At 36.8% G+C, this 17,712-nt stretch overlaps 2 protein-coding genes across 2 annotated transcripts in view; both read right to left on the bottom strand.

The window, feature by feature from the left end:
• Positions 1-665: 665 nt before the first annotated feature.
• On the bottom strand, positions 666-2,858 carry LOC149214138 (uncharacterized). Its single transcript, XM_089390859.1, has 2 exons — positions 1,013-2,858; positions 666-803 (listed from the first exon to the last, which is right to left on the bottom strand). The coding sequence occupies exon 1, from the start codon at positions 2,850-2,852 to the stop codon at positions 1,125-1,127; it is 1,728 nt and encodes a 575-aa protein (XP_089246985.1). The 5' UTR covers positions 2,853-2,858; the 3' UTR covers positions 666-803; positions 1,013-1,124.
• A 176-nt stretch (positions 2,859-3,034) lies between these two features.
• LOC149214137 (uncharacterized) overlaps positions 3,035-17,712 on the bottom strand; it is a 372,058-nt gene continuing 357,380 nt past the window's right edge. The window contains exon 12 of the mRNA XM_089389307.1: positions 3,035-3,975. Coding sequence (XP_089245433.1) covers positions 3,035-3,975 — 941 coding nt within the window. The remainder of the gene's footprint in view (positions 3,976-17,712) is intronic.

The raw sequence follows: 17,712 nt of genomic DNA, 5'->3' as shown, positions 1-17,712 counted from the left end.
TCTCTCAATAATCGAATTAAATTAAATCGTGCTAATAATTAAACTTGCTAATAATCATTAACCAAGTTTCTAGGCCATTCAGTTGTGTCTCCCGAGCTTTTTGGTTCCTCATAACCCTTTCATCCTCACACTTCATAGGAACTAACCCCCATATCCTGTTGTAGGGAGACAGCTAGAATGGAGAGGGCAGAGATCAGAGTGATAGCCCCTGCCCTGAGTCGTTGTCGCATTCACCTGTACAATTTGGGTGACAACACACACCACTAAAATGAACTGAGAAACAAAGACAATATTGATCCACAAAACAGTTACCATGTTCAGAGGCCAACACTATCTCAGTGTCAACTAGGGAGCTGATGGTTGTAGTATACATGGATCTTGCTATCCTGCTAGAATAGCAATTTATTGACACTCCACAGATAGAGAAAGTCATTTCTGACTGGAAAGCTCAGTCAATCTTGCTTGCAAATTGGGGATAGAAAAAGGATAACATATCTAAAGTATTCTAGACCATAGACCTGTAAATTAAAAATTCAAATCATCTAAAATAAGAGACTTTGCTATTAATCACGTGGTTTCTGTCTCCCATGTTTATTATTGCATTTAAAGCAAATTACAGTCTGATAGAACTTATGCATATAAACAGTATTATTAGCTGACCTTGGATCAAGAAGTTCAGATAATTTTTGTAATTCCTCATGTGTATCATGCAAGATATCAATGTCCAGACTGACGCGAATATGTTCCTGCTGAACCTTTGGCAATGTGGTGATTATTAGGTCCATGTGTTCATCAACTTCTGCCTGCAGCAGACAAAAGTTTTAATATACCTAAAATAGTTATATCGTGTTTGTTCCATTCACGATTTTAATGGATTAAAAGAAATTATCAACTATTGTGAAATTGTAGTATCAAATGTCATGCTGAATCATGTCTAAAACATCGATAATGTCCAGAGTTTAGTCAAAGAAAAGATTCAAATTCACAATACAATGCCATGTGCTTTCCATACCTTCAATGGGCAAGCTTTTGAAATAAAATTCTCCATGTAAGACTGACTTTCCTTTCCTTTGAAAACTTTTAGAGCTTCCTCACTGTATTTATCCTTTAGAGGTATTTGCTCTTCAAGTTTTTCCCGAGCAAAATACAGCCACCTTTTCATCCTTCTTACAACAAACCATGGTACATGATGCCCATTTTACTTTCAATTTACGAGTTGGTTCATCATCTTCAAACAAAGGAACCAAGATATTGTCACTTGTAGAATTCATCTCTGTTCTGACATAATCAACCATTTCTCGTTCCTTAGCCTCCCCAGTTTTTGACGAGGCTGCAAGAGAAACACCCTCCTTTTCTTTATTTTGTATGGGGAGCTCAGTATTATCTGTTATATAATCATGTGCTTCTTTGGCTGCAACAGATTCATGAACATTCCCCATATTACCTATGGGACTTTTAATAGTTGATGAGGATGAGTCCTTTTCAATATGTTTGAAAAGATCACTGTTCTTAGTATCCTCATTTCTTTCATTCCCAACATACACATCTTTTTCCTGAAGGACAGCTCGCAGGACAGATTCCTTACATACAAGGCTATCCTCTGTCAGAATTATTATATCTCCACTATTATCAACATACTCATGAGATTTGTCCAAATTAATCATCACCAAAGGGTTGTCAATACCTCTCATTGTTTTAGAAAGGTTAATTAAGAATGCTTTTCTGCTGGAAGAGCACTTTCCCAAAAGTTGCAACAGCTCTTTTCTGAATTTGGGTGGCAAATTCTTTGTAATCTGACTATCTTGGAAGGTTTGGAAAAGTAATTGGATATAATATTGTTGATTCCCTGCAGAGTTGATGCATATCAAGCAAAGCATAATGATCAAATGCAATATAAGCTCAGGAAGATACTCTCCGCTGTCAATATTTGCAGCTTTAATCCATTCAACTGTTCCATCTTTATGAAATAACAGGTGATGAATTATATGACACAACAGACCATAAATTTTTTCACAACTTCCTTTACATCTCAACTGCTTTTGTGATTGAAGCAACCAGGTGCGGGAGAATTCCCCCTGTCTGCCAGTCATGAATTCAATAAGGAAAGACCTTGGCAGAAACAGGCCTGTGAAGAGCTGTTCACGTGAGGATGCAAGGAAGAAGAGCTTGTCAAGAAGAACGAGGAAAAGATGTGGAGAAATATAATCAATCTTCTCCCAGTTGCCAAATGTAGAAGATAATGCTTCTGCAAAGCTTTCTACGAGATGCATTCTTTTATTCTGCAAACTGATTTCTGGAAATGTGTCCATGTCTAGCCAGAGTAGTTGATCACTCCAATACTTTTTGTAGGTGAGGCATTGGTAGATAATTTTCTTTCCATACTCCGTACCCAAATCCTTAGGTAAAAAAGGAAGTAGTACTTGCAATCTTCCAATCTGGCCAAGAGTTATGGACCCTTTCATATTGCACACAATGTCACTTGTGATGTCTTGAAGAATCAAAATACTTGCTGCATCTTCACGCAGACTGACAAATTCTTTTGTGTTTTGATCTTGATGTTTTGGTGGGAAAAACACATCAAAAAAATGTTCTTTACAGATTGTCACCACTCCAAACTTTGCAACCTGCTGTAACCCAGACTGTCCAGTCAAGTGCTCCATATTTTTCAGGGATTCTGAAACCATATACATCTGAACTAACAGAGCTCCTTGTATAGGAAGAATACAGTTTTGTTGCACGCATAAAGAATAGAGATTTTCCAGTTTTTCAATAACATATTTTCCTACAGAATGGAGGTCCATTGTCAAGAACCGCTTTGCAAACATAAAAAAATTTTGAATGCTGATTTGCATGGTATTTCCTCGTCTTTACATAAATCCAACATCAATACCCTTAAGCCAGAAAACTTCACTGTTAAATGCATTACAAAATCGATCATATTTGTTTTTTCTGACACCAAAGAATTCAAGAGCATACTCCAAGTAGAAAATATCTTGCTCTATTTCCTGTCCATTTATATACCTTGAAAGACCATTTACTGACGATAACAATTTATGCTTCCAATAATCCCAAAGAAAGAACAGTGTTGTGGGAAAATTCTATTCTCCAGCAGCATTCTGTAATAATCATCCAGCCTGACTAAACTCATTTCTTGGCCAAGCTGAAATAATTTCAAATCTGAGTTAAGGTGTGCATCCAGAACTTTACGGAGAGAGAAAATCTCAAGCCTGGTATTTCCTATTTTCTTTGCGTGAAGCATATGTTCTGTTAAATCAGGAAGGCTGTATAACTCATTTGAAAGTATTGACGCCTCACACTGAAGGGATTCATATGCATAGGTTTGATCTTTTTTTGCTATGTCATTTATTTTCTTAAATAGTTGATTCTTTTCAGGGAACTCCTTTAGTGGCCACCCTTTATTTCCTGTTCCCCAGAAGGAATTCAATTGCACGTGAAATAAAATAGATTTGATGGCTAGCCCATATTGTCCCGCTTTTTCACGCATGTCTGCCTCAAGTAACAAATCACCTTTCAATTCTGCAATGTCCGCAGCTTTTTCAAAGTTCCCAGCTGCCTCTTCAACCCCCAGAAGTTCCTCAAAGTAATCTCTCCTGAAGAGAAAGGATCTAATTATATCAAGTGATGGAAGAGCATTCACAAATTTCATCATAGACTTGGTGTCTTTTTTCTGATGATAATATGTTGCACATTTCTTAAGATAGTCAGTTTCAATTTCTACCGTTTCACACCCATGACATCTTTCGCAGTTAGTACTACAGCTGTGTTTCTTCCATACTTCAATAAATTCCAATCCTATCACAAATAATTTCCCCTTTAAACATGCGTCTAGGCATTTGGACACGCAATTAGCTCTGGCATATGCACCAGCAGCACTATGCCAGCATTTTGCTTCTGCAAAGCAATCTCCGGCAGTTTCAAGTCTTGTGTCACTGCATTTCTCTTCATATATCATACCTGTTTGTGCAAAGAAGATGCAACAAAGACAATCAGTGCATGAAATGAGAGTATGAGCATGTCAAATCAGTTGGTATGTCAAAAGATAGATCTGTAAAAAATGTATAATGGATGATGGCAGAATGAATCTGCCATATACATGTTAGCTTTTGTTATGTTCCTGCTCACATGCATATATAAACTTTAAATTTATTTGTTTACAAAAGGGTTACCTAAATGGGATGGGAGACAGTAAAAGATTTGCTGAGCTCAAAAAGAAAAAGTTAAGGACAAGATTTTTTCACCATTTGATACTTTCTGTTATACTGTGAATCCAGATATTGACATTTTTTCAGGCATATCTTCATCGAAGCTCAGTTAAGTAGTTTCAGATTGAAGATGATACAAACAACTGGTACACTTATTCAGACTTTGTGATTGAGGGGGCGGGGCGGTTTGTGTTATACTGTAAGTCCCTGTACAATCACAAAGTCCATGACCACATTGATATGACTTGTTAATACTGTTGGTGGAAGTCTCTCCTTGCTCAAATCTTCTTGTCAGGAAGAATGGGAATGTTCAAACATGGCAGCTATTCACTTCCACATATTGGCATCTTTTCAAGCATATCTTCATCAAATCTCAGTTCAATGGTTTAAAATTGAAGATGATACAAGCTATTTGTACACTTATTCAGACTTCTGATTGTGGAGGGGAATGTTATACTGTGAGTCCCAAGAATATCACAATGCCTATGAGCACATTGATACAAATTGTTAATCCTTATCTTTGATGAAGTGTTGTCACAATCCATTGATGGATTGTCAGTGAGATCCAGATCTAGAATTGTTAAATTCATGTACTATAAATTCATATCTTGAGATCAATACAATGTGTTGAAGATGACTTAATCTTTTTTTCTCCATATTTTGTCTTGCTTATGCTCGTGCTCAACTCTTAACATTTCCAACATCCAGGAATGAATGCCATGTTTGCATGAGGGATTACTTAAACTTTTGCTAAGTCCATCCAAGGTTAGTCCTTAAGTCATCTTAGTGTATTAAGATTGATTGAGAACATTACACACTAGATATGGAGCATCACCAACCACAACCGAACCTAGGAAATCAAACAACGAACTGCATAGTTTCATTTTCATGGGCTAAACTTGCTATCCCCTTGTCATGTCTAAAAGCCACAGTTAGAATCAATGTTTCAAACACTGAGATCAGGAAAACATTGGCCAGGGTCCTATTACCCAGCAAAAGTGGGTGACCCCATAGCAGGATTTTTCTCATAGATTTGTCTTGAGCCAGCAGCAATCGGCCCCTGACAACCACCAGTGTAACCGTTGAATTGTGCCATTTGATCTCTGCTCCCTGAGCCAATCATATGTCGCCTCTCCCATTTGTCGAGAGCATATGTTTGAAGGTGGGAAATCCAATCCTAAAGGTATGTTTTTCATTGTGCAATCGGGTGCTTATGCTTGTTTTTCCTTGGGAACTTTGGGCATGGATTATTAGGTGACTTGTAAGAAGGAAGGGTTTTCACTGTAGCTTTGTTCTCTCACCTTAAATGGGGGGGGGGTTAATCCTCGATCCTAGTTTCGTGGGATCTCTCCTATTGGCTTATAGCTTTAGGAATAGCACTACTTGGGAAACCTAGATTTTGGTATGTGAAAATTTGCTTCAGTAATTGATTTATTTCTCCTACTTATTTACAATAAGTTATTCACCAATGCTTTAGTAAATATCAAAATAAATTCAGCCGTGGACTTCACAAATTAAGAACTGAAAATTAAAAAGCAAGAGAAACGTCAACATATGAACAATCACATTGACACACTTGTTTTTTGACAATCGTCCCGAAAAAACCCAATGTGGGAAAACTGGTGCAGCAGATATGAGGGTTTCTATTATTGGTAGTAAATATCTAATACAATTTGGATGCCCCAGAGAAAATGGAAATCCACTCAAAGAAGATAACTGAGAATTTTCTCACACTGATTCTGGAGATTTTATCCTGTCCCCAACACCTGGATGACCCACTGCACAGTGTTTGCGTGAGCCTACGCAGCCTCTGTGTGACTTCAGCGTGGAGACTCCCTCTGACTGCGTCAACCTAGGTTGTTGCTACTTTTGCTGCTTTGAAATCGAGATTTCTCATGCCAATCACCCATAGTGATTACTGGCACTGATCTTCGCTTATCCCCCAACACTTTTGCATCAACCTTTTCCAGTTTTTGCGTTGTCCCTCTGTGTCAATCTCCTCCAGCTACTGCACTATCCCTCATTGTCTCAGCGCTGGCTCTATTCCTCTTCATTGTCCTCTCTAGCGTATATTCATTAGAACTGGAAATCACTTCCTTTCAGTACTGCCTCTGATCCTCACTGCTTGATCACTGGTTCGAATTCCTTAGCAAACCCTGCCCTAGGTAAAGCAAATTGAGTGATCAACTCTCTATGTGTCTCTAACTGAACCCCAAGCCTCCTCCTTATACTTTTTTCGTTGAGACTTCAACAAGCGAGATTAAGTATCTAATCAATGGCTAAGATTAAAATTTGACTTGATCCGCCTTCTAGATCATTCTTAACCATATTTTGATTAAAAACCATTAATACTTTAATTTTCCTAAGTTTAGACTTAGGAACCCCATTAAAAATATTAATTGTTTTAATAAAATAGAATCTGGGTGGAATTTCACCAAACAGTTTCTGGGTTCTTTAAAACTCATGTGCCTTAGCCTCTCCACCAAATTTCAAGACTAGATCACTTCTGATGCTACCAAAACTAACATAGTAGTGTAGTCTCAATTTCCCATTTCACATTTTGCACTCCCCCCCACATATTCAAGCCCTATTTCATCATCTTCCCTCTATGGATCCACAAGGCACTGATATTCCTTTCCCCTTGTCCACCTGTTTGGGGGAGTTGTTGCCTACGAGCTTGATGCAGCTAAAAGAATGTGTGATGCAAGAGCATCTCCTATTTTGTACTTATTTATTTAATTTGGAGAATCTTAGAGAAATTCTAGATTTAATGAAGATTTCTAGAATTTGCTAGAGATTTAGTTAGGATAAATTCCTATTAGTTGAGAGGGTTTCTCTCAACTTCCTCCAAATATCTAGTAAGGAGTTATCTCTTTGAGGAATTTGAGTGTTTTCCCCCTTCAAAATAAATAGCCATGTAATTCATTTGCAAACCCAAGTTTTGAGAAAAATTAATTCAATGAATTTTTTGTTTGTTAATTTATTCCTCTTACTCGGTGTCATATTTTGGTATCAAAGTCGTAGAACTATGTGTTGAGTGAATAATTATTAATGCCCAAGTTGTATGGATGCGTCGAGTTATCTATGAAGCATAAGAATGGTATTGAAACATGTACAGATGGAGAAGCCATTGTGATGGAGTCGAATTGAAAGAGTGTGGAGACTGCGTGATCAAGAGATCATCATCAAGGCCGTGTTGCAGAGATTAGTGTGAAACCGTGGAAACATGAAACTGTAGCATGTGCAGCATATGTCAAGGAGTGTAACCCGTGAAGAGACATCGTGGAGCTAACCCTTGACGGATTATCTGCATTAAAGCGAAGTTGAGCGGTGAACCTGAAGTAAAGCCAAATTGGGTGGAGTTTTGAATTGTTGTTCCGAGAAATCAAATTTCTAGATTGTGCAAGGAATGTTGAACCAGGAGTGTTAAAGGTGAGCGAGGTTGTGAAGTAGTAAGAGTAGTTACTTGCGTTGTGATTGGCGGAAGACAACGTTGAAGCTCGTATGATAAAACAAATACAATAATAATTAAGTTCGATGTCTATTGGAAAGTAATTGTGCACATTGATTGAAAATTCGATGAGACCAAGTGTGTAGTGAATACCATCAAGCGTGTAATTTATATTGAAGAATGGTGGGTAAAGTCTCAGAATTTATGTGAATGCACTTTAATGAAGTCATACACTTCATATGAATATATATGAATGTTTCCATGAGAGAGAATGAGTGGACTCATGTTATAAATTAGTTAATATAATAAGCGGAAGGTGAAGGGAAACACTTTTGGAATTTATATATATATATATATATATATATATTTTTATTGAGCGCATATGTTAAATAATTCATATGTAAATGTAAAGTGGATGCATAATATTGTTGCCAATATTTAAGGTGTTAAAAAAGAAGAAAAGGAATAATAATTAATAATAGTTGTTAGTAAAGATGGCACATAGAGCTAGAGGAGCCAGGGGAGCTGGAATTGGTCGAGGAAGACCAGCTTCCAACCAAGTCTTATTCGATGAAGACACATATTCGAATGAGATTAGATGCATTGGAGACAACACGCAGAAGAGACATCGACACTGGCGATATCAGCGAAGCAGAAGAAACATCAGAAGAAGAAGTTGAAGTTCAAGAAGAAAATCCATTAGAGAAAATGGTCAAGATGATCATGGGATTAAACAGCATGATGAGATTGGAAGTGTCTATGTACGAAGGAAACTTAAATCTTGAAGAACTGATCGACCGGATTAGCGCCATGGATAAATATTCTGACTATGAAAATGTAGTTGAAGATAAGAAAGTCACGTTCGCGGTGAGCAGATTAAAATGACATGATGTACTATGGTGGGACAGTGTACACGCTGAGCGGAGAAGTAAAAGCAAACAAAGATCAATAGTTGGGATCGGATGGTAGCTAAGCTCAAAGGTAAATTTCTTCCTCGAGACTATCAGTGAAACGTTTTTCAACAGATGCAATATCTTAAGCAGATCCATGTATGTAAAAGAATATACAAAAGAATTTTATGCATTAAGTATAAGGTCTTGTCATGTGGAAGTAGATGATGAAAAGCTAGCTAGATATATTAATGGCCTAAGATTTGAAATACAAGATGAATTGGATATTTTGTCTTTAAAAAATGTTGAAAAAGCTTAGTAAACAGCCCTTAAGATAGGAGAGAAACTGACAAGGAAGCAAAGTAAGAGAGGAAGGGGACAAAGTACAGTAACGAGAATCAAGCAAAGGACCATCAAGCAAAGGGTATTCCAGAGGAAGATTTCCCATTCAAAAAGAAGAAGGCAGTTCACATCAGGGAAAATCATCATCAAAAGGAGATTTCAAAGGACATAAAGCATATCAAAGAGTTAGAGGTAGATCTTTTGTGGTAAGATGTTAAACATGTAATAAAGTTGGCCATAAATCTAATGAATATGCAAAAAGATCTTCTAGTCAGGGTAGCATACATATGGCACAAACTGATACAGAAAGTGTACAATCCTCTACACATGAAAATGCACTTGAAACTGGTGAATCCTTAATGATGAAAAGAACTTTATTAAAGTCTCCTAAAGAAGTAAAGGAACCTACACAAAGGAAAACATTGTTCAAAATTGTCTGTAAATCAGGAGGAAAATGTTGTAAAGTCATTATTGATAGTCAAAGCACTGATAATCTAGTATCCACAGAAATGGTAGAAAAGTTAAATTTAAGGAAAACTAAACATCCTACTCCCTACAAAGTCTTGTGGTTGCAAAAGGGACATCAGATACTAGTTAATGAGCAATGTGAAGTGGAGTTTTAGATAGGATGCTATAAAGATAAAGTTATTTGTGATGTTATGCCTATGGATGTGTGTCATATTCTTCTTGGAAGACCTTGGCAATATGACAGGAAAGCAATACACGATGGAAGGAGCAACACCTATACTTTTGAAAAGGATGGAGAAAAGCATGTACTCTTGCCTTTGAAGGATGAAAAAGCACCAAAAGAAGACCAATCCAAGGTAATGTTACTTAGTGGAAAAGAGTTCCTTCAAGAAATCAAATATGAGGAGATAAATTTTGCTTTGATCGGTAAGCCAAAGGTAGTCCTCACAAGCACAAATATGAATTATCTTCCAGAAGAAATTAAAAATATGTTGAATGAATTCATTGATATTGTAGCGGATGACTTGCTTGATAAGCTGCCTCCCATTAGAAGTATTAGCCATCATATTGATCTCATTCCAAGTGCTAGCCTTCAAAACAAAGCAACCTACAGAATGACTCCAAGGGAGAATGAAGAGATTAAAAATCAAGTGCAGGAATTGTTGGATGAGGGGGTCATCTGAGAAATCTTAAGTCTGTGTTTTGTTCCAACAATGTTAACTCCAAAGGATGGCGGATGGAGAAAGTGAATAGACTCTCATGCAATCAACAAAATCAAAATCAGGGACAGGTTTCCATTGTCTCGTATTGATGATCTCATAGATTGTTTAAGTGGTGTTGCATATTTTTCTAAAATAGATTTAAAAAGCGGATATCATCAGATCGAAATCAGAGAAGGTGACGAATGGAAAGCATCACTTAAAACTAATAATGGCTTATATGAATGGTTGGTAATGCCTTTCGAACTTACCAATGCTCCCAATACCTTTATGAGGTTAACGAATGATGTCTTAAATGAATTCATTGGAAAATTTGTTATATTTTATCTTGATGATATCCTAATTTACAGTGGGTCAAAAGAAGAGCACTTGATATATATTAAGGTGGTCTTGAAGAAGTTACAACAAGAAAAATTGTTAATCAATTTAAAGAAGTGCAGTTTCATGAAAACAAAATTATTGTACTTGGGTTTTATGATTTAAAAAGAAGGCTTAAAGATGGATCAGGAGAAAGTGACGGCCATAATCAATTGGCCAACCCCAAGAAACATTTCAAGGTTCAGAAGTTTTCATGGATTGGCAAGTTTTTATAGAAAATTTATCAAAACTTTCAGTGATATATGTGCTCCAACTGAAGAAATCATTAAAAAAAGAAATCAACCATTCCATTGGACAAAAGCAGCTAATAAAAGTTTCAAATTATTAAAGAAAAATATTACAGAACAACCTATTTTAGCATTGCCATATTTCAACAAGTTGTTTCAGGTTGAGACTGACAACAGTGGAATTGCAATAGGAGCTATTCTAAGTCAAGAGGGAAGACCAGTTTCCTACTACAATGAAGCCAAGCAAAAATACTCTTATGATAAAGAATTCTATGCCATCGTACAAACTTTTAAAAAATGAAGACATTATCTTATGCCAAAAGAGTTCATCCTTTACACAGATAACCATGCTTTCCAATATATCAACAATCAAACAAAATTGAGTCAAAGACATGTTAAATGGATTGAATTCTTACAAAATTTTACATTTCTTATCAAGCATAAAAGTGGGCATTCAAATAAAGTAGTAGATGCACTAAGCAGAATCAACTTAATTTTGCAAGAATTCCAAGTGAATGTCTTAGGATTTGATGAGCTAAAAGATATGTATAAAGATGATCCAGATTTCAAAGAAGCTTATGCAGCTTGTGAAAATCCTGTAAGTAGAGATAGAACTCCATGGTTAGATTACATGATACAGGAAGGACTTTTGTTCAAAAGAAGACCATTATTTATTCCAAGATGTTCGATGAGAGAAAAATTGTTAAAAGAAAAACATAGTGGAAGCTTAGCAGGACATTTTGGGCAAGATAAAACTCTAGCATAGTTACAAGCATTCTACTATTGGCCTCGCATGCAAGCAGATGTAAGATGATTTGGTGAAAGAGGTTGGATATGTCAATATGCAAAAGGAAGAAGTCAAAACACTGGATTGTATCAACCTTTACCAATACCAAATCGAACACGGGACTCTATAAGCATGGATTGTGTACTAGGATTGCCCAAAACACAATGAGGAAGTGACTCAATATTTGTTGTTGTTGACAGATTCTCAAAAATGGCACACTTTATAGCATGTAAAAAAAAAATGATGCAACTAATATAGAAAACTTCTTCAAAGAAATAGTTAGATTGCATGGATTACCTACAAGTATTGTTTTCGACAGAGACACCAAGTTTGTGGGCCATTTTTGGAGAACTTTATGGAAAACGTTAGGAACCAATATTAGCTTTAATTTTACATATCATCCTCAGATTGATGGTTAGACAGAGGTGGTAAATAGAAGTCTTGGAAATATCTTAAGGAGTTTGGTAAGTGAACATCCCAAGCAATGGGATCAAGTACTTGCTCAGGCAGAATTTGCATATAACGACTCACCTAACAAAAGCACAGGATTAAGTCCATTCCAAATTGTTTATGGAATGCATCCAAGAGGAATTTATGAGTTAAGTAACATTGGAAAACAAGAATTTACAAGCACAAATGGTGAATATTTTGCAGCCAGTATGCAGGAAATACAAGACTGAGTCAAGCAACAATTACAAGAAAGCAACAGCAAGTATAAACGAAGAGTAGATTCCAAAAGAAGACAATTGGATTTTGAAGTTGGGGACTTGGTTATGGCACATCTTCGGAAAGAAATATTTCCTAAAGGGGAATATAATAAGTTAAAACTGAAAAAGATCGGACCATGCAAAATTTTGAGGAAATTTTCCTCTAATGCTTATGAAATAGAACTACCCAAAGGCTTTGGCATCTCACCAATATTTAATGTTTCAGATCTATACCCATTTAAGGAACCAGTAAATGATCTTAAAGATGCCCCTACTAGTGATAAAGTTCAGTGGGAGAAGCAACTACCTTCAACACCATCGACAAAAGGTTACCTAAAAGGACTAGGAATAAAGAGTATTTTCAATACTTGGCCAAACGAAAAAATCAACTAGTCGAAGATGCTACTTGGATGACAACAACAAAGTTTCCAAAATATGGTACCAGTGTTAAAGAACTCTAGAAGCAAAGCATATGAATGAATATTTTCCTCCCCGGTAGTATGATGCAAGAGCATCTCATATTTTGTATTTATTTATTTAATTTGGAAAATCTTAGAGAAATTCCAGATTTTATGAAGATTTCTATAATTTGCTAGAGATTAAGTAGTTAGGATAAATTCCTAGAATTGAGAGGGTTTCTCTCAACTTCCTCCAAATATCTAGGAAGGAGTTATCTCTTTGAGGAATTCAAGAGTTTTCCTCCTTCAAAATAAATAGCCATGTAATTCATCTGCAAACCCAAGTTTTAAGAGAAATCAATTCAATGAATTGTTTGTTTGTTAATTTGTTCCTCTCAGATCTGCGTCAGAATGTTAAAAGCATATCATGGCCATAAGCAAGAAACTAAATAAAGAATATTATAAAATGCAAAATATGTTCGAGACATTAAAATAGCACATGGGCAAAAGCCAAACATGAACTTTGTCGCTTATCATTATGGCCATCACCCTAGCTCATAGGGTCCCACAAGTGTCACCACACCATTAAGGAACCCATGCACGTTCCAACCGTTGTTGTGCGATGAATTGCCCCACCTTAAGGGGGTAATCACCACTTATATCATACAAAACATGCTCTCATCTCTAGGAGCCTCGAGCAATGATACAAAGAAAAATCAAGAAAAGGCAAAAGGAAAATGAAGAAAGGTGGAAAACTAAAGGTTGGAGTAACTCATGTATCCACGATTGCTCCCTCCTACATCTATACAACCAAATATGTGGACATCCATCATCATTACCATCCTTGAACCCCTGGAATTTGGCTTTGAGATCCCGTGTACCCATCCATCTCATCATTATTCACATGACCCCTATCACTTGAAGGATGTACCTTGGACTTGTCTTTCCCTTTAGGGGCTTGGAACACCTAATAGGGTTGTTTATTAGCCACTCCTACCTAGGGAGGTAACACTATTACAAGCTTAGAACCCCAAAATTGGAAGGGAAGCCCACTATGAAGTCTCGATATACCATTGATTAGAAGGCTTGGTTCACTTAGATGCACTAATGAAATATTGTACCTTATGATGAGGAAGCACATTGGATCTTAGATGCAATTGGAAGGTGGTTTCATCATGGGATGGGCAACTTAACTGGGGCCCAAGCCCACCAAAGGATCATATTGACACCCCTAGGGGATGTGTTGAAACTTGAGGGCTATGGGACTCCATCATGTGTGAGAGCATCATTTCATGCCATGGGCACATTCAACACCAAACCCATGAGACTAGAATTTATGCCCCAAACCAACTTTGGGGCCCCACATGATGAATTGCATGGAAAATTAGGGGTCAACGTAGCCCTCAAGCAACCCTACATCATCATGACATCATCAATTTTGCTTGCATATGGATGGCCAATTCATAACTTGTGATAGCGACTTGGTCGACTTGTGACCAAGACCTATTTTTAGCACATTATTTTATAATTTTGGTGGCCCATTAGGCTAATTCGATTTATAGAAACTCATATCAATAGAATTGAGTCTCATTTGTGAGAACTCATCATCATCACTTGGATTCTTCTCTTGTAAAAGAACTCGCTTTTTCTTTGGAGACTATTGGAAAAAAAATTATGCAATTTGACATGTGGTGTTGAAATGTTCAATCTTCTTTGGAGCTACCTCATGATTTGTCGATATATATATCATATCGTCATCTTGTAAGTGCTTCTTGTTCAATATTTGTCTTGAAATTATGTCTAATGTATGGAATTGTTGCAACTAGATTAACGATATTGTGCTCTAATTGTTGAAAATCATTTTTGGAAAGCTTCATGGTTGGCAATTGTATATGTTACTCATTGTATGGCAAATGATGAATGTTCCTAGTGGATGAAATTTTGTCTTCTTCCATAAACTTCATAAATATTGAGTGGGTAAATGTTAAAGGTTGGTTGCTATGGAATCAATATTTAGCCTCCTTAAGGACGGTTTTGGCAAATTTGAATCATCTAAGACTCCATCGCCAAAAGGACTAGGCACTAGTCCAAGAAGTTTGGTGATCAACTCTTCTTTTCTCCATCTTTCCTCCTCAAATTTCTAGCCCCTCTTTCCTAAAGCTAGCTAGGGCATCAAGCGAAATATGTTAGAGAGGAAAATTTCGGGTTACATGAGGACAAGACTCCTTTGAGGTCTTGCCTAGAGGATCTACAATTTTGGTTGATTTCTCACAGTGATTCATCGATAAATTCTTGTGCCCTAGGTGTGCCCAGAAGGAAAACCTAGTTTGAATTTCCTAAGTTAGGTTGCTTTTTTTAGGGTTGTATGAGCATAGTATTTGTTGGAATAAATATTAAGAAATGCTTTCCCCTCCATTGCCTTGACCTAGAGAGTAATTTGGAAACTTTTCTTCCCACGATTATTCATAAAACTTGAGGTCTAGCGCAAGTCTTTCTTAGGTATCTCAAAGAAAGCAAAGAGCCTTTTGAAAGTGTTAAACCATCACACAGATATTCTTTGAGAGGTCCTACCTCATCTCTTAGAGTATTAAACTTAGGAATACCTATTATCATCATCATATCTAAAACCCTAAGTCTTGATCTCTTCGTCTTAAATCTTTTCTTGGACAACATTTAACTTCCTTGAAGCATTGAGCCATTGTTCTGTCTCTCCTTGAATGAGCCTTGTGGAATCATATCACACCTAAATCATTGATATTTTCATTCTAAGTGATTCCCTTCCTACCGAGACTCCTCCCATCGGTGATTGGCTAAAAAGAGTAGGTGAATTTGACTGAGGTGACAGTAGGTCATTGTCCAATTGTTCTCACTTAGCCCAGTAGTTGTCCCTTAGCTTTTCCCTTCGTTAGAGCTCTGCTAGATTGTGTGTTAACATTTTTGGTGCCGTTGTCAATAAGGAAGTTGGTCTACCTCGTTGGTTAAACATTTGAAGAGGTGATTCCCTTAACAATAGTATAGATCCTCTTCTAGTGACTCCATTGGAAGAACAAATACCTTGTTCTTCATTGAGCTTCAAAGTTCAATGCTTCTAGGGTGAAGCAAGAATTCCTTAAGGCAATTTTCATTCACCCTGGCAACTCCAATGTCATTGATATACAGAGACCAACAACTTGTTGATCAAATTGTTTCTTGCTTTCGATATAACATGGATCCCACAATACCCAAAATTGGAATACATGAAGGATGTGTGAATATTCTATGGGGACAATATGTCAACAATCAATCATATAGTAAAGTTCATAAGGTATACTTCAAGATTCAACATAATTCAATCCAGTGAGATGATTGAATTGTTCATTATATCTATTGGTATATATACAAATTGGCTTGAATCATGTGATCCTAGAAGCATTTCCTCTTTCTCTATGTTGGTTATAGCCTAAGAGGAAGAATTTGTTAATTATGTCGATGAGGTTGAAGAAGAATATGTTGAACATGGTTCCTCTCTGAATCATTAGGACGAAAACAATGATGAGGACCTTGAGGACCAAGCTTGCCAAACAATAGATAATGATTTTCAAGAAGAAGCCTCCATTGAATATGAGGAGGATGAAAAAGAAGAAGGGGATCCCTTTCTAGGTCATCAAGATGAGATCATTGAGGAAGACATTAAAGGAGATCCTGAATGGGAACGTGATAGGGATTTTGATAAATAAGTCTCCTCAAAAAGTAGAATTGAAGATAGCCCTACCTTTATTGAGGACATTGAGAAAGATTACTCCATTAACCCCTTGGACGGTTACATTAGTGATTACTTGCATATTAGAGAAGGGAAGTGGGAGATATTTGGCCATCGTTTTGACAAAGACCCAATCTATGATACCGATGATGATATCAAGAAAAACCTTGTATTTCCCTACCTTCCTTAAGGTCCCAGAGATGTATTCGAGTCATCCATGGACCCTCTTATCATTCCTTGATGCATGATCATTAATGATGATGAGCCTAGGTCATTTCCCCCTTTTTGAATATGATTACGGGGAAAAGCAACCTATTTGTTGTAATCCTTCATACCAACCATCCCTTCATCCTTCTCATCATGTTGAGAAGGAGCACTCAGGCTTGGTCATTGATTTCTACATATTTAGGGTTGAGGGAATGATCGGATGGGTCCTGCCAAATTCATGTTCTTCCCCCTTTTTCGTGGCCCCTCTACATGATTGTTGTCTTACTTTCCCACATCCCACCCTTGTTACTTAGAGTATGGGTGCCATAATTATCATGTTTGCTTTCAAATGTATATATCATAATTGATCATCGGGGTAGGGAATATGATCTTCGATCTAATGATATGCTGGTTGCATTGGTTGTATGATTATAATCAACATTTGCATAGTGTAGCATGCATGATAGAGTAGTATGCATTTCATATTCATTTTTGCATTGCATATCATGTTTTCATGCTAGAATAGGTGTGTTTAGATTAGATTTGCATCAAAGAATAAATTTTATTTTCTGTATGGTTTTATTATGTGATGAAAACATGGGTTATAAAAGTACACCTAGGACACATGCTTCCAACATCGCTTGTGATGTGCATGATATAGGTCTACGGTCTTAGAGGATTGTTGGCATTCTAATGACCTCCCGTTCGAGTACATAGTTGGTGCATTCTACATTGAGCTCATGTCCCAATTAGAGCCAGATGTTACCCACCAAAAGTGGGTGACCCCATAAGAGAAATTTTCTCCTAGATTTCTTTTCAGTCGACAGTCCCTGATAAACACCAATGTAGTCGTTGTATTGGGCCATTTGATCTCCCCTCCTTAATGTGAAAATTTACATGTCTATTGCAACCATTGAAAATTATTCCTCTAATTATAATTTTAATTATGCAGTTTATTTGCTACGAAAAACAACGAATAAAATCACCACTGCAATTGTCGCCACAAAAAAGCTACCGAAAATAAAATGTTGGAAATTGCGAAATATATTGGCACATGGACATAAAAATGACAATTATTTTTGGACACGTCCCCAAAAAAAACCAATGTGGTAAAACCGCTGTAGCAGCTGAAGGTTTTATTATTATGCAACAGTCAGAAATTATGATTACAACTGA

This window comes from Pinus tabuliformis, chromosome 1_1 (genome assembly GCF_031772625.1).
Source record: "Pinus tabuliformis cultivar Carrire ecotype Pingquan chromosome 1_1, CPIR1, whole genome shotgun sequence".
Classification (NCBI taxonomy): domain Eukaryota; kingdom Viridiplantae; phylum Streptophyta; class Pinopsida; order Pinales; family Pinaceae; genus Pinus; species Pinus tabuliformis.
This window is presented reverse-complemented; position numbering and strand designations above follow the sequence as displayed.

Coding starts and splice junctions, on each gene's coding strand:
- LOC149214138 (XM_089390859.1), bottom strand. CDS start 2,852: ATGCAAATCAGCATTCAAAATTTTTTTATGTTTGCAAAGCGGTTCTTG.